General features: G+C 36.0%; 1 protein-coding gene and 1 pseudogene across 3 annotated transcripts in view; one reads left to right on the top strand and one right to left on the bottom strand.

Moving 5' to 3' along the window:
• Window positions 1-23,848, bottom strand: part of LOC139809379 (transmembrane protein 181) — a 27,872-nt gene continuing 4,024 nt past the window's right edge. For 2 of the 3 annotated variants that reach the window (XM_071772245.1, XM_071772239.1), the window contains exons 5-13: window positions 18,158-18,260; window positions 17,767-17,920; window positions 17,592-17,672; window positions 16,058-16,157; window positions 15,843-15,970; window positions 14,144-14,293; window positions 11,967-12,069; window positions 5,877-6,107; window positions 1-1,417 (exon numbers count right to left, since the gene is read on the bottom strand). In XM_071772245.1, the coding sequence (XP_071628346.1) occupies window positions 1,284-1,417; window positions 5,877-6,107; window positions 11,967-12,069; window positions 14,144-14,293; window positions 15,843-15,970; window positions 16,058-16,157; window positions 17,592-17,672; window positions 17,767-17,920; window positions 18,158-18,260 (1,184 nt within the window). In that variant the 3' untranslated portion in view covers window positions 1-1,283. Of the gene's footprint in view, window positions 1,418-5,876; window positions 6,127-11,966; window positions 12,070-14,143; window positions 14,294-15,842; window positions 15,971-16,057; window positions 16,158-17,591; window positions 17,673-17,766; window positions 17,921-18,157; window positions 18,261-23,848 lie in introns of all 3 variants that reach the window. The other variant, XM_071772251.1, reaches the window with a different exon arrangement.
• Window positions 12,468-13,936, top strand: LOC139813067 (uncharacterized; annotated as a pseudogene).

Consider the following 23,848-nt stretch of genomic DNA (forward strand, 5'->3'; position numbering starts at 1 on the left):
TATTGTGAAACGAAACTTCATCATATTTTATTGTTGTCTTATTCATTTGTATTTTAATAACTTTTCGTCACCCTAATTTTGCCGTAAAAGTAGATAAGTCGAAAGAGATCAATAGGAATTTGTTCCTACGTTATTCTCCAAATTAGCTATCATTTTAAAAATTTATAAAATTCGTTCTTTTTCCTATTTTTTCTATTTCTTTCTATCATATTTCCGTTCATATCTTCCTCTTTCAGTTCTTACATTGCTTCTATAGGGTAGGTAGTTCATCAATGAACCAGTAGTATACTTTTGCGATATTTCATAAATGTAATGTTGCTAGATTGTGCTTGTTGTCATGCAACGACTCGCATTTGACGCCCTCGGCTCTTCAATCGGCCGACAAATCGCGCGAAGGACGGCCGTTTGAGGCCACATTTTGTAATTTTTGGGTGACAAACCAAGTTTTTTTCGTAAGTTTTACGTATTTTTCATGTTGTTGTTGTTATATCTATTATTTTTTTCATTATTATATAATTTTGTGTATATTTAGCTTTATTATAATTCTGTAAGCAAATTATTTTACCATATTTTTTTTAGATTATCGTAAAAAATGTTATATGGTCTACAATTAACCATTTTGTTTTTTACTACAGTTATCTGTGTTATAATTATCTCTTCCCTAAATAAACATTTTAAAACATAGTAAAATTAATTAAAATAACACTAACAATTTACAGTATAAAACATGTGGTTTATTGTTAAAAATAGCTAGGTTTATTGTGTGTGGTACACACCCCTGTACACAATGAACCATTTGACATTGTTTTAAAAAAATCGAAATTGTGGCTAAACTTTAAAAATAACTTATAAGTCATCTTATACAGTATGTAGCCAACCAAATTCATAAACTGTATGCAAAAACATAGATCTCCAACTCAATAATTGAGAGAGATATAAGCCTCTGAAATTTACATGGTTCATTGTTGGACTACCTACTCTACACAATGCAATACATAAATTCACATTATTAGTATATATTTGTAATTTATGTACAGTATGCATCTTTCTTGAAGCTTGCGTAAACATGATACAAAGTCTTCGTTTACAATTAACATTTGATTCTTCAACGAACTACTTACACGAATTTTTAGTTAATTAGTTTTTTTCAACTTTTAATGTGATGGCAGTATGACTGCGAATCACAGTAGAAACATGAATCAAAAGTTTTCTCATTGTTTTTTTCCATTTAACGATCTATGTTTCGATTAGCACAAAGTATGAAATTGTTTTTCTTAAGGCCCTCAGTCACTGTCCTCTGCGTTTCGTGGAGTACGAGTTAGTGGTCGCCGACTATCCTCGTCCGATCCGTATATTACTTCCTCCTCAGAATCATTGAACATCGAAAACGCAGGGCTATCTTTCGTTATCGATGAGTCTGCAATAAATGTAACAAAAAAATTATGTTCTAGACACATAAATAATAGAATATATAGGGTGATTATAAATTATTGTCGGGGTTTCCATGGTTCAATAACAATAGAAAATATTACAAGTATTATTTTCATAAATTATATTAACGATGTACAGGAGAATCTTTCCTTCGTATTTTTTTCAATAAATTATGTAAGAAATCTTTTTACTTTTTTAAGTTGTTTCTGATCGAAAAAACCTAAGCAGTATTATTTTTATTTCCAAAAAATTATTACTCAAGTGATACACATCACAAAATTACGTTACCTTATCAAAAAATGAGTCGCGCTTCAAGTCATCTATTATTACAATTACAAAAAAGAAATGATATCTCTTTTGAAATTACAGCGCCAATTACAAAGAACATATATTTTTCGAAATACAAAGATTACGTCTACCACTTGTTACTTAGGTTTTTTCGAGGTATAATATTTACTACTGCTTTTCTTCGATTAGAATAAAAAATTGAATCATGAAGAATTACACAGAGGTAACAGTACAAAATACAAATATTTTATTAAAATATTTAAACCCAACAAGGGAATACAAGATATTTAAATACAAAGTTTATATATGTATTTTAAAAGATTTAATCGCATTGCAAAGAATTACAGAGGTAACCGTACAAAAAATAAAAATATTTTATTAAAATACATGAATTTTTCTTGTCAAAAAACTTGGCGCTGCTAGACCTCAAAATTAGGTCAGCCTGGTGTGTATGTGCGAGCGAGTGGGTGAGGGCGATGTGTGTGTGTGTGTGTGTGTGTGTGTGTGTGTGTGTGTGTGTGTGTGTGTGTGACGGTGAATAATGCGGCTTATTACTAATAAGTATAGGATAAGTTAGGATAAGTTTAGATTTTTAAAGCGATTAGAATTAAGTATAGAATAAGTATAGAATAAGTAATATCTACATTTGTAAAAGGTCTCTTTCTCTCTCTCTCTCTCTCTCTCTCTCTCTCTCTCTCTCTCTCTCTCTCTCTCTCTTTCTCTTTCTCTCTCTCTCTCTAGCAGCGCCAAGTTTTTTGACAAGAAAAATTTATGTATTTTAATAAAATATTTTTATTTTTTGTACGGTTACCTCTGTAATTCTTTGCAATACGATTAAATCTTTTAAAATACATATATATAAACTTTGTATTTAAATACCTTGTATTCCCTTGTTGGGTTTAAATATTTTAATAAAATATTTGTATTTTGTACTGTTACCTCTGTGTAATTCTTCATGATTCAATTTTTTATTCTAATCGAAGAAAAGCAGTAGTAATATTATACCTCGAAAAAACCTAAGTAACAAGTGGTAGACGTAATCTTTGTATTTCGAAAAATATATGTTCTCTGTAATTAGCGCTGTAATTTAAAAAGAGATATCATTTCTTTTTTGTAATTGTAATAATAGATGACTTGAAGCGCGACTCATTTTTTGATAAGGTAACGTAATTTTGTGATGTGTATCACTTGAGTAATAATTTTTTGGAAATAAAAATAATACTGCTTAGGTTTTTTCGAGATTTTTGGAGATACAAAGATTACGTCCACCACTTGTTACTTAGGTTTTTTCGAGGTATAATACTATCGTATATATATCGTATACTATTACTTTGTTTTTTTTTCGAGATGAAGATACTACTGTTTAGGTTTTTTCGAGATTTTTCAAGATACAAAGATTTCGTCTACCACTTGTTACTTAGATTTTTTTAAGGTATAATACTACCACTGTTTCTTTTTCGAGGTAACAACATATATGTACACTACTATGCGTGTACTTGGCGCCTTTCTTTACCTTTTTTTTAAAAAAGGTAATTTTGTACAGATATCACGTTTTTTTGTAATATTACGCATTGTATAAACAGTATGTACAGGGTGTTATTTCGAGGTATAATACTACCACATTGTTTTTTTCGAGGTAACAACATAATACACATATACTACTATGCGTGTACTTGGCGCATTTTTTTACCTTTTTTTTGAAAAAGGTCATATAAGACGTCGGCGTTAGAAGTAGATAGAAGAAGAAGTATTTTAATAAAAAATTTTCACATTTGGACTTTGCGTCGCAATATCTCCGCTCGTAAGGCACAGAGCGGAATATTATAAGAGAAACCCCCCCCTAATTGGACCCCAAGCTATCGATCAAGCCTACTTAGAACTTGATCCGTTCACTCGTTATTGAGATCTCAACATCTCGGGTACTCGCAACCCGTCGCGTCACGTAAAAGAGTCACGGTCGGTCTCGCTCCGCGTGTACTTGGCGCGAGACTACCGTGTCTCTTGATTCTGCCGCTAGGGAATTTTTAAGTCGATTCTTATGAATCAAGCTTGAATTCGATGTCTAGGTGTCCCAAATTGCCGATGACGAGGTCCACATAGTGCGCTTTATAGTTTTCGGTATCCAGGTGTATTAATACCTTGAATTCGATGTCCACGTGTTTCAGGTTGCCGATGACGGGTTCCAGATAGTGCGCTCTATAGTTTTAGGTGTCCAGGTGTAATAATACGTTGAATTTGATGTTTAGGTGTCCCACGTTGCCGATGACGAGGTCCACATAGTGCGCTCCGTAGTTTTCGGTGTCTACGTGTATTAATACCTCGAATTCGATATCTACGTGTTTTACATTCAGATTTAAAGTTATTAATACACCTAGACACCGAAAACTACGAAGCACACTATGTGGAGTTTGTCATCGGCAACCTGGGACACGTAGACATCGAATTCGAGGTATTATTACATCTAGACACCGAAAACTACGGAGCGCGCTATGTGGACCTCGTCATCGGCAACCTGAGACACCTAGACATCAATTTCAAAATATTAATACACGTAGACACCGACAACTACGGAGCGCACTATGTGGATTTCGTCAGCGGCAACCTGGGACACCTAGACATCGAATTCAAGGTATTAATACACGTAGACACCGAAAACTACGGAGCTCACTATCTAGACATTGTCATCGGCAACCTGAGACATCTAGATATTGCATTCAACGTATTATTACACCTGGACACCGAAAACTACGAAGCGCACTATGTGGACCTCGTCATCGCCAACCTGGGACACCTAGACATCAAATTCAACGTACGATTACACCTGGACACCGAAAACTATGAAGCGCACTATCTGGATCCCGTCATCGGCAACCTGGGACACGTGGACATCAAATTCAAGGTATTAATACACGTAGACACCAAAAACTACGGAGCGCACTATGTGGAGCTCGTCATCGGCAACCTGGGACACCTAGACATCGAATTCAACGTACGATTACACCTGGACACCGAAAACTATGAAGCGCACTATCTGGATCCCGTCATCGGCAACCTGGGACACGTGGACATCGAATTCAAGGTATTAATACACGTAGACACCGAAAACTACGAAGCGCACTATGTGGACCTCGTCATCGGCAACCTGGGACACCTAGACATCGAATTCAACGTACGATTACACCTGGACACCGAAAACTATGAAGCGCACTATCTGGATCCCGTCATCGGCAACCTGGGACACGTGGACATCGAATTCAAGGTATTAATACACGTAGACACCGAAAACTACGAAGCGCACTATGTGGACCTCGTCATCGGCAACCTGGGACACGTAGATATCGAATTCAACGTACGATTACACCTGGACACCGAAAACTATGAAGCGCACTATCTGGATCTCGTCATCGGCAACCTGGGACATGTGGACATCGAATTCAAGCTTGATTCATAAGAATCGACTTAAAAATTCCCTAGCGGCACTTTCTGCCAAGCGTAGAGAACCTTCTTTTCCGGCAGCGGTGGTAATACGATATAAGGATACGAAATCTCTCCAGATAAACATGAAGCAATTGACTCAATATATATTATATAAGTATATACCTAATTTACCTAAATAGAAATCTTCCTCCTGACCGATAAGTCTATCGACCTAATTTCGAAATACGCGCGCGATATCGAAACTGGCGATACCTGCGCCGCCAGCGTCGAAAAAGTGAAAGTGACGTTTCTGATTATGACGTCATCATATAACATCGGCGTTAGAGAAGTAGAAGAAGAAGTATCTTAATAAAAAATTTTCACATTTGGACTTTGCGTCGCAATATCTCCGCTCGTAGGGCACGGAGCGGAATATTATAAGAGAAACCCCCCCCCTAATTGGACCCCAAGCTATCGATCAAGCCTACTTAGAACTTGATCCGTTCACTCGTTATCGAGATCTCAACATCTCGGGTACTCGCAACCCGTCGCGTCGCGTAAAAGAGTCACGGTCGGTCTCGCTCCGCGTGTACTTGGCGCGAGACACTACCGTGTCTCTTGATTTTTACTACCTTTTTATATTTTGTAAGATTATTGCTCTTCAAGTTTATCGCTGTAAATGAGTAAGTGTTGTATCGAAAATTATGGAGTACAATAATTGTTTTCGGAGACACACTCACGTTGCCCATAGACCTGTTGAAGCGCAGGCGCGTAAACGTATGCCATGGTGTATAAATAAAAATTGAGGAGACCATAAAGAGCCATGAACTGCGCGGACGTGCGGTAATAAGTAGAAAGACGAGAAGCGAAGCTGTCCTCCAATACACCGGCTCCGAATTGACGTGCGGTGACCAAACTGCAAACGCCGGCGACCACCGCAGCAAGCAGGGTCAAAAACCGCAGACGTAAATCTGCAAAGTAAACCGCACGCTTATCATCAAGTTGTAATTGTAAATCTTCACTCAAAGATATAACCCGGGAAAAAAAACCCTTATATTGATACAAAAATTGTGTCACTCCGAGACAGCGTCGCGCGAGAATAGCGCGAGACAGTGTCGTGTCTTTTTGATGCCGTTCTTATAACACTGTTTGTCAAATTTTAAATACGAGAAACAGATCACATTAAATGCCATCTATCGGATACTTTGAGATGCAATATTCTGATCTGATCATATATAATCTTATATGACTATATCATTTCATATACGATTATATTATTTTCAGTTTAAATTATAAGGTATGTTTGCAAAATAATACGATTAATATATTTGTTTATAAGAACTATAATATATATTATATAACAGTTTTTTCACGAATTATTACTGGTAATTTCACTGTTTACGAAAATATTTAATAAAAATTAATGTCAATTAAAAAAATTAAGTATCTATGCAAAATTAGAAAAAAAATTTAAAATAACATATAAGCAATGAGAAGTGCCGTTTTCGGTCGAAGCGGATCTTGATGCTTAATAATATTTCACAATATCAATCATTATTAAATACATGTTTCAGTTTTTTAAATTGGCACTGCGTGCCAATATGGACTTTGTCGAACTTACAAATGTGCAATTGTGTAAACTGAAACTAAAAATAATATATTTTATTTTAATTTGATATTGTCAAGTAAAATAATATACTAGAAGAATATTTATAATAGTTATAGAAATTTATATGGATAGATCCATTATAGAGTATATATTCATATATGATTATTTTTAACCTTATAAATATACTTTTACATGATCACACATGATAATATACTAGTATATGAAACCATATATAACTATATACAGTTGTACTTAAAGAGATTTAGCCGCATATAATATTGTTCAAGATTATATTTCCATTTCTTATATGACCATATATAATTATATATTTACTAATATGAACAAATAAGAGGTATTTTTTCCCGAGTATATAATCATATATGGTTATATATATGGCCATATAATATTGTTTAAGATTATATTTTCCAGTTCTTATATGATCATATATAATCATATTTCTACTAATATAAACTAATATAAATAAATAAAAGGTTTTTTTTCCCGGGATATATGTCCTTATATATAATTATAATCTTATATAATCATATATGACCATATAAACTCTTATCAGGCCAAAATTCATATATGATAAGATAGCTTCTTATAGCATATAACACACTATAAGAGATATTTTTTATATGTCCTTATATAATCTCATATAATCATATATGACCATATAAGGACTTGATTAGAGGGAGCGTGTGTGAATGGTAGCGGTGAAAGTGCGTTGTGATTTTAGCTTTGTTTCTGGGTTTAAAGATTAGTATGGGGCAAGTAGGGATACTGGAAAGATAGGGTGTAAGCAGAGGATGCGATGAGAATGAAGGGAGATAGTAGGACGCAAGTAGAGAAAAGTTATATAAAAGTATTTAGAGACCGTGGTAGGATGAGGTTATGGTGACGAGTCAGTTAGGCGGTATAGGCGGGAAAGGTAATGTAGGTAAAGTAGAGAAGGTTTTGATCGATGATTGTAAAGAAGATTGTATGGTAAATGATTAGCTAAGGAGCCTTTGGCCGTAAATTAAGTATAGGTTAAGGGGATGCTGGAGCCGTCTGTTTTACCGGCATTTTTTGTCGGCACGTAGCGTCGTATTAATTTGACAGAATTAAAAATCCTTCTCCAGAATTGCAGTACATACATTAATGATTCGGGGGAACTCTGATTTTATATAGAAAACGAGAAAAAATTACAGAAGTACAAATTTCCTTATCCTACTTTTATCCCAATATGGCGTCTCGAGTTGCGGCGAGCTGTCAGCTCGTCACAAGATGTATTTCATATAAGAGATATACCATTGGTACGAACGCGAAAACAAGTTCCCCCGAATTGCACAACAAGAAAAACATCGATAAACCCTCCAAATCAAGATTTGGAAGCGTAATATAAAAGTATAATGTCGACGTGCATCGTGCGTATGTGTGCGTGCAATGTAGCGTGCTATCCTTGTCTATATCTTTGTCTATACAAGGACAGATATAGTTCGCCGGTCTTCTTTACCGACGCCGATCGAGTTCGGCTACGGCTCCAGCACCCCCTTAAGAAGATAGTTGAAAAGATGACAGGTTGAACTCAGAACACATGTAAATCTTAGATTGGGACAAATTTTAGACTAGAAAATATAGGATCAAGAATAAGAAGAGGAAAAAGAGGTAAAGGATAGAAAACAGAGGAGAGGACAAGAGGTAGGTGAAAGAAGCGCTGTTATAGAAGAGGCTATACGAAACAAGGGAGGATTAAATGTGAAGAGGATTATCGAAGAAGGAAGAAGAAAAAGCAGTCGAAAATCTCTCGAGTTCCGGGTCAATGGAGATGGAAAGAAGAAAGGTGAAATGAAGCTAGGACACAAGGATGGGCGGGCCTAGAGGTGTTCTAGGAAATGGAAAGTAAAAGAAGATAAGCATAGCTGAGGAAAGGTTAAGCCAACGATGAAGAAGAGATGAGATGAAAAGAAGAAAGGTATAGGAAAGCTATTGGCGTATTCCTGGAACAAGGATTGGCGAAACTTGTCTGCGTTGTAGAAAACGAAAGGTAAATAAGGTGGATAATAAAAAGAAGGTGGAAATAGGAAAAGGAGTTAAGAGGACACGCAAGGCTTGGTGAGATAAGGGAAGGAAGAAGAAGAAGAAGGAAATGCGGAAGGAGAAAAATAGGAGGATATGAATGTTACAGTTTAAAAAACGCAGCAGTTTTCTGGAAATATTAGAATCTTTAGATGGCACGGAGGCGAATCCAGATATATTAATTATGCAACGGTAGATAGGAGGCATGGGAAGATAACTAGAGAACGAACGTGCGAGAAGGAAATATATGTTGCTTCGGTGGGAACGAGAGAAGAAGAGTTGGGAGGCAATTTACTAGGAGTGAATGAGAAGCAGTATCGAGGATTTTGGCAAATAAGGAAGAGGAATGGAGCGATCCGAGGGCACAGAAGTGATTCAAGTTAAACTAGGAATGAATTTAAAAGATCAGGAAGATTAAGAAGATAATATATTGAAAGAAAAAAAGAGGAGGTAAGAGCATATAGGGAGGTGTGATGAGTTTGGAAGGGCTGGGGACATAGGATAGCATTAGTTAGGTAGCAAGAGATTTGTTATTAGTCAAGTTTATTATATGTATTGTAAGATGAGAGAGTTGCGTTAATATTTGAAAGTAAAGGTAAAGAATTATTAATATATTAAGATGTGGTTGAAAAACAAAAAATAATTGTAATATTAAGATAAAGGTAGGGATAAAGAAAAAGAGAGAATTAGGTTTTGGATTATAAAGTATATAGAGAATATACATTGATTTAGAATTCAAGTTTTATAAGTTTTAGGATGTAAGGAAGGTTATTTTAGAAACAAAGCGAGATATGAGTCTAAAGGAAATTTGGGAAGAATTTAGAAATAAAAGAAATATAGGGAAGATTAGTTGTTGCGCGTTGCGGTAAGAAGGTATGTGTGTGTGTGTATAGGTGAATAATGTCCGTTTCTTGGCTTGATACTGCCGAAGCGGACTAAGTCAAGTATTTCTGAGTTTAGGTTGGGAGTTTAACGTGCAAATAATAGGTTTAGGCGTGTTGGGTTTAAGGGATGATTTTTCTAGAAGAAATTAAAAACTACGGAATAAGGAATTAACAGTGTCACGCGTTAAGTTAAAAAAGTTGGTATGAGTGTGTTTAAGGTATATTGTAAACCAAGTTCATTTCATGGCTTTGTATAGCTGAAATTAAATAAATCTATATATGACCATATAAGATCTTATCCGGCCAAAATTCATATACATATAAGCATATAAGACCGCTTCTTATATGAATATATAAGACATTAGACATTTTTGACAATCGTTTGGTATGGTTTGGTACATATACCAAAGTTGCTATCGGTGGTTGCTATTGGTTTTGATGCAGTTTGGTACCCTTTGGTTGCTTATACCAGAGTCACGCCAAAAATCGCCTATTATAAGGGTTTTTTTTCCCGGGCCGGGTACCTTATAATTTAAACTGAAAATAATATAATCGTATATGAAATTATATAGTCATATAAAATTATATATAATCATATCAGAATATTGCGTCTCAAAGTATCCGATAGATGGCATTCGATGTGATCTGTTTCTCGTATTTAAAATTTGACAGTGTTATAAGAATGCCATCAAAAGACACGACACTGTCTCGCGCTATTCTCGCGCGACACTGTCTCGGAGCGACACAATTTTTGTATCAGTTATATCGTGGAGTCCACTTTTATAATAAAGTGACACGCTTAAAAAATAACATTTGAAAATATATAACAATTTTCTAAAACTTATTTAAATATATATGTCCTTATATATAATCTTATATAATCATATATGACCATATAAACTCTTATCAGGCCAAAATTCATATATGATAAGATCGCTTCTTATATGAGCATATAAGACATAAGAGATATTTTTTATATTTTCTTCTTCTTCTTCTCTAGCCTGTTTTCATCCACTCCTGGACATAGGCCTCTTCCATTTCCTTCCATGTCTTTCTCTCCTGTGCTGTCTGCATCCACCTCTTTCCTGCGTGGCGTTGGATATCATCTCGCCATCTCGTCTGTGGTCGGCCAATGCTTCTTTTGGACTTTCTTGGTCTCCATTGCATCAGGACCTTGGTCCATTTGGTGTTGCTTCTCGCAACATGTCCCGCTCATTGCCACTTTTGTCTACTTGCTCGTTCAACCACGTCGGCAACTCCTGTTCTTCTCCTTATCTCTTCGTTTCGGATTTTATCCCTCAGGTTGATTTTCAGCATTGCTCGCTCCATTACCCTCTGACAGATTCTTAGTCGGTTTGCGCTGTTCGCTGTGAGAGTGATTGTTTCGAGTCCATATATGTCGCAACTGGTAATAAGCACGTATCATAAACTTTCCGTTTGAGGTTGATTGGGATTTTTGGTTCTCGGAGGATGTAGCTTAGTCTGCCGAATGCTGTCCACGCCAAGCCGATCCTTCTAGTGATCTCAGCTGTCTGGTTATTTTTTCCTAGCTTGATCTTGTGCCCTAGATACACTATTCTTCAATTATCTCGAGAATGTGGTTATCAATGCTAACTAGTATATTGGTGGGGCTCATTATTTTCCTCTTCTGGAGGATTTTTTATATATCCTTACATAATCTTATATAATCATATATGACCATATAAGTTCTTATCAGGCCAAAATTCATATATGAGCATATAAGATCGCTTCTTATAGGAAGGTCATATATGAATTTTGGCCGGATAAAAGTTTATATGGTCATATATGATTATATAAGATTATATATAAGGACATATATATTTAAATAAGTTTTAGAAAATTGTTATATATTTTCAAATGTTATTTTTTAAGCGTGTCACTTTATTATAAGAGTGGACTCCACGATATAACTGATACAAAAATTGTGTCGCTCCGAGACAGCGTCGCGCGAGAATAGCGCGAGACACTGTCGTGTCTTTTGATGGCATTCTTATAACACTGTTTGTTAAATTTTAAATACGAGAAACAGATCACATCGAATACCATCTATCGGTTTCAATTTAAATTATAAGGTATTCACCACAAGATATTTTTCTTGATAAAACTGTGATTTAATGCTCAATTTTCAAATATTTCTTATGTCTATATAAATTGTTCATTTATAATAAAATTCAAGATATAGATTATACAAAATTATAATTAAATATATTTTTATTAAATAACGGCCTTAAGCACGGATTAAAAAATATATTTACCAAAGTATGGCATAGATCGTAGTTCGCTGTATGCTTTTAATATAAGAAGCAATAGATATGCGATGTAGAAACCACCCACCGTGAAGAAGAATACCTTGAAGCCCTAGAAACAGATGTCTGTGTATGCAGTGTGTTAACAAGTACAGATATTTAATATGTCTCTCATATATCTATTTCTTATATATCTTATAAGTAATCGCATATTGATCGTTTCTCTATCGCGATGTCACATCTTTTTGCTACTCTTCTTTGGTAGAGACTAAGTTTCGATCTCTATACCACTTTCGATACGACGCCAAATTAAGATCGAGAACTGGTAATCTTCAAGTACAGCATGACAGAAGCACTAGCTGTTGAGAAATTATCTATATCAATATCGGATCGCGATTGAATCTGTGTGTGCAAAAAAAAAGAGTTGCAACGAACGTGCGGAAACAATAGATTTAAGACGTTCCTACAATAGCTACAATAAAATTATCTTTGGTTTACTGATCTGTGAACATGAGACAATTCGGTTAGTACTAACAACTTAACTTTTTCTCAATCTTTTCTTTGAGAAAAGATTGGTACAAGAGTAAATAAGGATATATATTCTAATCGAGTAAAATTATAAGGGCTTATGCACAATGAAAGGAATAAGGAACAAGGAATTAAACATAGAGAGAATTCATAGTCACATCTTTTTTTCAAGACCGTGTCTTGACGGTCCTTGTTTTTTATTCCTCTCATTGTGCATGAGCCTTAATCTTGACAAGAGTTAATAGAAATAAATTTACCTGTTTTATAATTTATGCAAGATTTAGATACATAATACTTCAAGTTAATTTTAGAAATTTTTGATAAATTAAAAAAATTTGTGAGAAAAAAATAATCATGTATATTTGTCAATAAGTATAATATATTCTCTTTTCCTCTGTAGAGAATTAAATGAAGGAAATGGCTTATATTGCTGTCCCGTTCGATTGCTTCATTAACGAAATGAATCACTTGTATCAACGAATAAATAGCTGTTTACTCAATCAGCGATCGACATTATTATACTACAAGCTTCGCTAAGGATCAGCGGATTGTACACGATTGTCGACTGTCCGGTGAAATTGCGACAAGACATTGCGAAATACAGCGAACCAAAGCCACTGCAAGTAAGCTGCACAATGCAACTCTCGTATCCGCCGGAAGATCTGATAAATTACGAGAACCGCAATCGAGGTTACCAGGTACACGAATTTAAGACGACCCTGAGGCCAGGGCGAAGTGAAGCTCAAGGTCAACGTTGTGAGAAATCTGAGCGCAACTGAGACGGAAAAGGAAAACCCATGCGCCAGACTCGCGCACCACGAACATCAGGTGTTGCTGCCTCATTTGACTAACTGCAGCTTGGTAAGTTTCTTCGCGGAAAAGAAGAAGCAAGTAAATTGTATGGAATCGATAATTGAACTTTTTCATTTTCGATTATACTAATTATTGATGTCCTGATTTTCTATAAGTTTAGTTTACTTTTCCTTCTTAATAGTATAAAAAACTGGGTGACACTCTGAGTATTTTCTCATATACATATATAAAGAACGTAATTTTATAACAATTCAGTTCTACAAATGCGACTGGGGCGTGCCGATGTTCTTTGAGTGCTCAGAAAAGTTGCATTTCAATCCCGCGTTCTTCAGGTGTACAACTGGCCCTGGCAAGCCGGTTATTGCGACTCGTCCTGGATCGACTGTCCGCGGCCGTTTCCACGATGTCCGATTCATTATCCGGGACCGCTGTTATTGCCGCATTCTTTCCTGTGCGATTGTTTCTATCAGTGCAATTGGGGAACGCCTCAGTCACAGATGTGTCCCACCGGACTTTACTTCGATTCACATCTTAAAATATGCGATTGGCCTTACAATTCGAATTGTCGGAGTTGAGATCATGAGGAAAAACGTGGCGTATTGCGTATTGCATTATAAATTAACCCCTAAAGTTTTGAAAACACAAAAGATTTCGACTACGACCTATATGTGTTTCTTAAAAAAAGGATGAATAAAATATATAACAAGTCATTTTTTAGATATAATTAATAGACTAATATAATAGTCCTAATATTCTTCGTAACATTAACATTCCTTGTAATAGCCTATAAATGAATGAATATTCTATTGTAATAATCTGTATTAATAAGCACGAGTTCAACTTACGTAGTAATTCGATGTATCGAGAACATAATTATAAGTAGGATCCTCCAACTCGGTGCAACGAAGCCATGTGGCGAGAGTCAATGCTGCACCCCATAACATACCCACAACTAAGAGCTTGGGCAGATAAAACGTGATAAGCCGTCTCTCGTTCTAAATAAAATAAACAAATTGTCAATTAGAATGTGTGTGCGCGCGCACGCGCGCGCATGTGTACGTATATGTGTATGATCATAATGATCGATAAGCATAATTAATATAATACATTATGAAATTGTAAGCTAACAGAATATAAGATTTTTATTTTGAAATAAAGTGTACTCTAATTGTATATTTACTTTCCGATAGAAAAATATTCATAACATCATATGACGAAATCTGGATGAAATTGGGAATGCTGCAATTATGCCTCAATATTTGCAGCAACACTAATAGAAATTTAGATCTTTGTGCAAATATTGATAAATATTTGCACAATTTATTTCTAAATAGTATTTCAGCAAGACAGCAGCGATATGGACGAACTGTCTTAGCGGAATAATCGCAAAATTAAATTTGGAAAGAAATTACGAAATAATTACGAAATAATTGAAAAATATATTTGAATTTTATTATGTGTTATTTTTGTATTACGTAGCATATATTCTGTGTTCGCTAGGTCGCCGATAGATGGCATCTTTTCTCGTACGTAAAATATAATGAATGTTCTATGTAACTGTTATCGGTGTTTGCTGAAGTGTGCTGAAGTAATATTTTGCTTCTAAATGTCGAACCAATTGTGTAAAATTTAATTAAACATAAAATTGAATTTATTAATTTTTGTGCAAATATTATTCAGAAATTTAATGCCAGCAAGAACGCTGCGTTATGAGGAATTATCTTAGCACAATAACTGTAAAATTCCTCTCAATTAAATGATACAATTATTATACAATATTTGCGCAATTTTCCTATTGAGGTATAATGATTTTTAAATTATCACTGAAATATGTTTAAAAGTAATAGTAGAAATATGAAGCTATACTACAAACTCATATTTTACTTCCTTAATAAAAACGTGACTCGCGAACTTACGAATTATTAATCTATTAAGGGGATGCTGGAGCCGTCTGTTTTACCGGCATTTTTTGTCGGCACGTAGCGTCGTATTAATTTGACAGAATTAAAAATCCTTCTCCAGAATTGCAGTACATACATTAATGATTCGGGGGAACTCTGATTTTATATAGAAAACGAGAAAAAATTACAGAAGTACAAATTTCCTTATCCTACTTTTATCCCAATATGGCGTCTCGAGTTGCGGCGAGCTGTCAGCTCGTCACAAGATGTATTTCATATAAGAGATATACCATTGGTACGAACGCGAAAACAAGTTCCCCCGAATTGCACAACAAGAAAAACATCGATAAACCCTCCAAATCAAGATTTGGAAGCGTAATATAAAAGTATAATGTCGACGTGCATCGTGCGTATGTGTGCGTGCAATGTAGCGTGCTATCCTTGTCTATATCTTTGTCTATACAAGGACAAATATAGTTCGCCGGTCTTCTTTACCGACGCCGATCGAGTTCGGCTACGGCTCCAGCATCCCCTTAACGATAAATATGTAAATAATGTATGAATTAACTAATTAATTTAATTCTCTATAGCCTTGCGCATCAGGATTATCAATGTTTCTCAGTTTTTGACGATATCAGAGTACCTGTCTAAGACCATGATAGACACAGAGCCAGAACATGAGGATAGCACATAGGAAAGTTGTTTGCAGAATTGCATCCAGCATACCGGGTACCCAAGAGTTTACCAAGAAGATCATGGGGAACAGCGGATCTGTTCAATAGAGTAAGCTCATCAATAAAATGTCGAAAATCACGAAAATGCGTATTGGTGAAAAATGTCAGAATCTCGAAAACTTACTATTGTACAGAATCAGTAATGGAAGAAGTATAGAGATCCACTTTTGTTCTATTGACCAATCATGCAGCGGATACTTTCTAAGCGAATGGCCGAACCAGCACTGAAAGCGATACAATTTTTCTTTCGATTTCTAGAACATTATTTAAATATCCGCGATAAAAAAACGGGCCGAGTTAAAAAGCAATCATTGCAATATTTTATTTTGCGAAATTACGAGTTTCTGATCATCGAGATCGGAGATTAGCTGAATGATAAACTTCTCTCTTAATCATTAATTAAAAAATGAATGTTTCAGTCATATTATATAGGGGAAAGTAGGAGAATACGACGCAGTAGGTAATAGTGCGCACCTCAAGTTTGAGACTGTGACGATAGCTGACGACATGTAAGTGACAAATTTTCAAAGCTTACGTCAATTCTAGATAAAAAATATACGCTTTATCCCAGCTTAAAGCTTAGTTTGAATGCAGGAAGCGAAAAAGAAAACGCACCCGTTTTCTTATCATTTTGAAACGACAGGAGTTAAGCTCGTAAGTGGGCAATTTTTATTTGCTACTGTAATTGGTATAACATAGTGAAATACGATCCCTTGGGAATCTTTTGCCGCGTTGGTCCCATAATTTCATTTGCGGTTCGCTAGTAATTGACAAAATTGTTTCGGAATGACAAATCGGGGAATAATGCACGGCTTTATTTATGTCGATTTTATATATATAGTTTATTTATATTTAAATTTATATATATTTACGTGTCGAATTAATTAGTCAATTCAGTCGAATTAATGAGTCAGTTCTACTCGCAAAAAAAATTTTTTTTAAATATCCCTCGATTTTTAAAGTTTTGCATTTAATTTTCAATTATTTATCATTACTCACATTAACTATACTTAAAACTAATAATTTAAGTAGAAAAGTTCGAAATTTATCCGCTGCAGACACAAATTTTGCCAATGTTCAAACTGCGCACTATTACCCGCCTCTTTAATTTTTGCTCGACTTTGCATCGCCCTAAACATCGCTCAATAAATATTTAACAACAAAATTATTATCAAGTATGAGTTCACATACTTATAGACAAATGTTTAAAGGTTCCATAGCTGCATTTAAATTAATTGTAACTATAAAAGCCATTTTGTATTAACAGATTTACCTTAGGTGTGCACTATTATATATATATATATATATATATATATATATATATATATATATATATATATATATATACACAATATATAGTGTCTTTTTGAATGTTTTAAATGTCAAATTTAGTTAATGCAAAATATATTTATTGTTCAGTTTGTTACTCAAAAACAACACGATGCAATAAAGAGTAAAGAGTTAAACTGAATTTATTTTAGTTTTGCGTTATATTTACTTGCAAAGTAATATAATAGAAAGATAAAATTGCGCATTGTTTCAAAACCAATCTTTAACGTCGATCATCATTTATATCGTCGGCACAATTTCGCAGAAACAAATAGTCTTCGACTTGTTTTAACTCGTCTATCTTTTATGCCATTGTAACAGTGAATTACCATCACTCCGAACGTGGTCAATAGGAAGATCAGTCGGAACCAGATTTCGATCTGCGTGAACGCCGGATTGTAGTTCTTAAACTGTGAACAGGAAAAAATAGGAGAAACGTAAAGAAAAAGATGAGGTAATGTCTTGTCCAAACGAGTATGATCATTTCATGCAGTGCTTACTGACGTAGAATGTGAGTTCTCGTATAGTGTATCGCTGATGGAAGCTTTCAAGTCCATGGAAGCGGACAGTGATTATGTAGTAGCTATAATCAAGGAATCCGAGGTGGGCGACGACTAGTTCCTCGCAGGATTGCCTTTCACATTTCAAATGTCTGGTTCTGGAAAATAATGGTCATTATTTCACATATTATTACTCGATCATAAGAGATTTATCTGTATTAATTTATGCATTTCAACAATGTGATATAAACTCCGGTTTTCTTAATAGTATAATTCATTGTATGTTGTTAAAACAATAGATGTATTACAATAAAAAAATTTTTTATAGAATTAATTTTGTTTCGTTCAACTTTAATTATCGAGAGAACACAAGAGCATTTCTATTGCATTTTTACCGATTATGTCCAGCTTCCGGGGGTAGTACGGACACGGGCTTGCGATCAGCAGTGATACCGTCTATGGAAACACTAACTTGAAACCCTTTGTCGTATCTCTCATCTGCAAATCATCACCCATAAGTATATTAATATTCAAGAATAAGCTGTAAAGTATATAAAAAAAAATAGATTATAATCTAACGTAGACTGAAATACAAAAAATATATCTAGACTTTTGTTATCACAATCGTAGTCATAAAGATAACTTTGTTAAAAAATTAAGAAATTTGCATTTAATCTATTTTATTTTTTTATATACATTCGAACAAGAAGGCGATTATTTTTAATTGCCAAATGATCATAGTGTCATACGTAAAGAGATAAATGTCGAGTAATTATTCTGCTTTCTAACAAACTTTACATTTCGTAAACGCTTCTTGCTATTAGTTCTAATGATCAGAATGTTTTTAACGTCTGTAAAGTTGGCACATTCAAAAAATTAACAAAAATGTAAAAAACTTTTTCACTAAGTGTCATATATGCTGGACGTAATTTTTAAAAATTGTTTAACGGTAAAAAAAATTTAGATTAATTTCCAACAATTCTCACCTTCCCGCACTTGTTACACAAATAACTATTGTGTAACAAGTGCGGGAACGGAGGGGAAGTTGAGAATTGGACACGGGTGCGAAGTGGACGCACGAGCCGAAGGCGGAATGAGAACATTACCGCACCGTTTCGAGCGGAGGATTTCTCGGTGTGGAATTGGCTATTTGTCGCACAGATGGCGCGCGCGTAACGGGCCACTTTCCACGCACGTGTTATATAAAAGTATGAACAACTACCGACGTAAGTATAGTTGGCAAACACATTAAAAATTATTGAAAATTATCTTATCCAATCGTTTGGAAATTATTTGGAGATATTTGGAAAAAACTTTTTAGAGTTTGAAAAACCATACACTAATCACAATTAATTAAAATCAATTAAGCGTATAATTAGCAGAAAGTGTCTTCCAAAAAATATCTTTTTTGGTAATTATTCAGTTTAGGGGCCTCACCTCAAATCTCGATGTAATTATGCTCAATCGACGCGTTTTTGTACGAAACGAAAGAATCTGGCAGAAAAAAGTGTCGCTCTGCCCCGCGACGCGAGATATTAAACGTTAAAGTTGACAGGAATCAGGTTATGATTCCTGTCATACCGACGAGCTGTAGCGACTACTGGCGACTACGAACATGCCCTGTGGCCACATGCGCATGCTCAGTGGCCGCACGCGCATGTAAAACTGCGCCAATTTTAAATTAATTAATCGTGCAGAATAACCAAGCATCTCGATTAAAGCAGTTAGGTCTCACGCTGGGAGTTTCATTAGTTTAATTATGCGTGGGAAGCACACACACACACGGGGGGGGTGCGAGGGGGGCCTTCGGCCCCCCCCCCCCGCACCCACCCCGTCGGTAGGCAGCGTGGACCTCGCTTTACAACATAAAGTACATGCTAAGTTGTAAAACGAAATTATAAAGTACATGCATGGGGGAGGGTGCAGGGGAGAAAAGCCTTTCTGTTCACGTGCGCTCACGCATGTAAGCCCCCTTGCACCCCTCCATGCATGAGCTTTATAATTTCGCTTTACAACTTAGCCTGTACTTAGCATGTACTTTATGTTGTAAAGCGAGGTCCACGCTGCCTACCGACGGGGTGGGTGCGGGGGAGGGGGGGCCGAAGGCCCCCCCTCGCACCCCCCCGTGTGTGTGTGTGTGTGCTTTCCACGCATAATTAAACTAATGAAACTCCCAGCGTGAGACCTAACTGCTTGAATCGAGATGCTTGGTTATTCTGCACGATTGATTCATTTAAAATTGGCGCAGTTTTACATGCGCGTGCGACCACTGAGCATGCGCATGTGGCCGCAGGGCACGTTCAGTGTTGCTACATGTCGTCGGTATGACAGGAATCATAACCTGATTCCTGTCAACTTTAACGTTTAATATCTCGCGTCGCAGGGCAGAGCGACACTTTTTTCTGCCAGATTCTTTCGTTTCGTACAAAAACGCGTCGATTGAGCATATTTACATCGAAATTTGAGGTGAGGCCCCTAAACTGAATAATTACCCTATATTCTAATAAAAATTAATTAAAGGTCAATATTTCGTTTTAGTAATTATACACAGTTTAGGGACCTTACCTCAAATATCGATGAAATTATACTCAATCGACGCGTTTTTGCACAAAACAAAAGAATCTGGCAGAAAAAAGTGTCGCTCTGCCCCGCGACGCGAGATATTAAGGGGATGCTGGAGCCGTAGCCGAACTCGATCGGCGTCGGTAAAGAAGACCGGCGAACTATATCTGTCCTTGTATAGACAAAGATATAGACAAGGATAGCACGCTACATTGCACGCACACATACGCACGATGCACGTCGACATTATACTTTTATATTACGCTTCCAAATCTTGATTTGGAGGGTTTATCGATGTTTTTCTTGTTGTGCAATTCGGGGGAACTTGTTTTCGCGTTCGTACCAATGGTATATCTCTTATATGAAATACATCTAATTGTGACGAGCTGACAGCTCGCCGCAACTCGAGACGCCATATTGGGATAAAAGTAGGATAAGGAAATTTGTACTTCCGTAATTTTTTCTCGTTTTCTATATAAAATCAGAGTTCCCCCGAATCATTAATGTATGTACTGCAATTCTGGAGAAGGATTTTTAATTCTGTCAAATTAATACGACGCTACGTGCCGACAAAAAATGCCGGTAAAACAGACGGCTCCAGCATCCCCTTAAACGTTAAAGTTGACAGGAATCAGGTTATGTTTTCAGTCATACCAGAGAGAAACCTGAGAGAGGCCATCTCGGCGTTTTCCGTCAATTTTTGTGTGCCCGATTTTCCGACGCGCCGCCTGAGAAAGTGCGCCTCAACTACGTTGTTTCGCTCGGTAACCGCACATGGTTTGCGTTCGTGCTAATGGTTCGTGTCCGAACTAGCCAGTTAGTGGGGATATGCTGCGGCCGCGACGTCTATTAAGCTGACACAGCCAATTCAGCACAATCGAATAAAATTTATACAGAAATTTAGTGCTCTTTTGTTGCTAATTTGTTGCTCTATTCCCGATTTTTTAATTTTATTTTTAAATCCTGGAAACTACCCCCAAAGCTATTTCTCCTTAAAAACATACTCTAAAATTGCAAATTAGTCAGATATTAATTAATTATGTTCAAGATTAGTTAATTACGTTTTACTGATTTTATTGCCAACCATTTGCATTAATTCCGATTTTGTTGCTCCACCCTTAATGCTTAAAAACCACCCTTAATTAGCTTATCCTACACCAGCACAACGCCTTAAAATTGTAAATTAAACAGATTTCCGAATTGATTATGCATCCTTGATTTTGTTGCTCGCTATTTTTAACAAATCCGATTTTGTTGCTCTACCCTTAATGCTTAAAAACCACCCTTAGCTTATCCTACACCAGCACAATACCTTAAAATTGTAAATTTGTTCAATTTATGACTTTAAGGCGTTGTGCTGGTGTAGAGTGAGCTAGGGGTGGTTTTTAAGCATTAAGGGTGGAGCAACAAAATCGGATTTGTTAAAAATAGCGAGCAACAAAATCAGGGATGCATAATCAATTCGGAAATCTGTTTAATTTACAATTTTAAGGTGTTGTGCTGGTGTAGGATAAGCTAAGGGTGGTTTTTAAGCATTAAGGCTGAAACAACAAAATCGGATTTGTTAAAAATAGCGAGCAACAAAATCAGGGATGCATAATCAATTCGGAAATCTGTTTAATTTACAATTTTAAGGCGTTGTGCTGGTGTAGGATAAGCTAAGAGTGGTTTTTAAGCATTAAGGGTGGAGCAACAAAATCGGATTTGTTAAAAATAGCAAGCAACAAAATCAGGGATGCATATAATCAATTCCGAAATCTGTTTAATTTACAATTTTAAGGTGTTGTGCTGGTGTAAGATAAGCTAAGGGTGGTTTTTAAGCATTAAGGGTAAAGCAACAAAATCGGATTTGTTAAAAATAGCGAGCAACAAAATCAGGGATGCATAATCAATTCGGAAATCTGTTTAATTTACAATTTTAAGGCGTTGTGCTGGTGTAGGATAAGCTAAGGGTGGTTTTTAAGCATTAAGGGTGGAGCAACAAAATCGGAATTAATGCAAATGGTTGGCAATAAAATCAGTAAAACGTAATTAACTAATCTTGAACATAATTAATTAATATCTGACTAATTTGCAATTTTAGAGTATGTTTTTAAGGAGAAATAGCTTTGGGGGTAGTTTCCAGGATTTAAAAATAAAATTAAAAAATCGGGAATAGAGCAACAAATTAGCAACAAAAGAGCACTAAATTTCTGTATAAATTTTATTCGATTGTGCTGAATTGGCTGTGTCAGCTTAATAGACGTCGCTGCCGCAGCATATCCCCACTAACTGGCTAGTTCGGACACGAACCATTAGCACGGACGCAAACCATGTGCGGTTACCGAGCGAAACGACGTAGTTGAGGCGCACTTTCTCAGGCGGCGCGTCGGAAAATCGGGCACACAAAAATTGACGGAAAACGCCGGGATGGCCTCTCTCAGGTTTCTCTCTGGTCATACCGACGAGATGTAGCAACACTGAACAAACCCTGCGGCCGAATGCGCATGCTCAGTGCCCGCACACGCATGCAAAACTGCGCCAACTTTAAATATACACAGCTGAGAGGAAGCGCAATATTGAGTATAGATTTCGATATTTAAATCATGAGGTAATTCTTTCAATATTTATTGATAACTATAGCAAACAAGTATATTGTTTTTTATTTTTTGTAACATATGGGACAAATGCGACGCAGCCGTGTGTACAGTTTCAGCGTTTTCCATAGAGAATTAATGTTAGATCTTAATATAAATCCAATAATTAATTAAAATTGAATGTATTATTTTGAAGTTGTGATTTTCATTAAAGCAGATATTTTGTATTTAACTATTTAAAGCGCGTCACTAACCTATATAGGTACATTCAATTTTAATTATTTATTGGATTCATATTAAGATCTAATGGCGTTTTCGATTTACTACTCGACCCGACTCGGGTCGCATCAATGGACGTGGAATACATACATAGATATGTATGTATTCCACGTCAATGATGCTAGAGTCCTGTATACATGATGCGACCCGAGTCGGTTTGAGTCGCAAATCGAAAACGCTATAACATTTCTCTATGGAAAACGCTGAAACTGTACACACGGCTGCGTCGCATTTGTCCCAATTGCTACAAAGAATAAAAAACAATATACTTGTTTGCTATAGTTATGAAAGAATTACCTCATGATTTAAATATCGATATCTATACTCAATATTGCTCTTCCTCTCAGCTGTGTATGCATTTTTTAACGTGAAGGCTAATACATCATGCAAAAATTCTTCCGATATTCCATTTATATATGCAAAATTGACAATAATCATTCGTTTATGAACGAATCATTCGTTTACACACACACACACGCGGGGGTTGCAGGGGGGGCCTTCGGCCCCCCTCCTGCACCCATCTCCGCCGGTAGGCAGCGTGGACCTCGCTTTACAACTTAAAGTACATACATGCTAAGTTGTAAAGCGAAATTATAAAGTACATGCATGGAAGGGATGCAGGGGAGCAAAGCCCTCCCGCCCACGCATGTACTTTGATATATAGGCTGG

Source organism: Temnothorax longispinosus, chromosome 1, assembly GCF_030848805.1.
Source record: "Temnothorax longispinosus isolate EJ_2023e chromosome 1, Tlon_JGU_v1, whole genome shotgun sequence".
Taxonomy (NCBI): domain Eukaryota; kingdom Metazoa; phylum Arthropoda; class Insecta; order Hymenoptera; family Formicidae; genus Temnothorax; species Temnothorax longispinosus.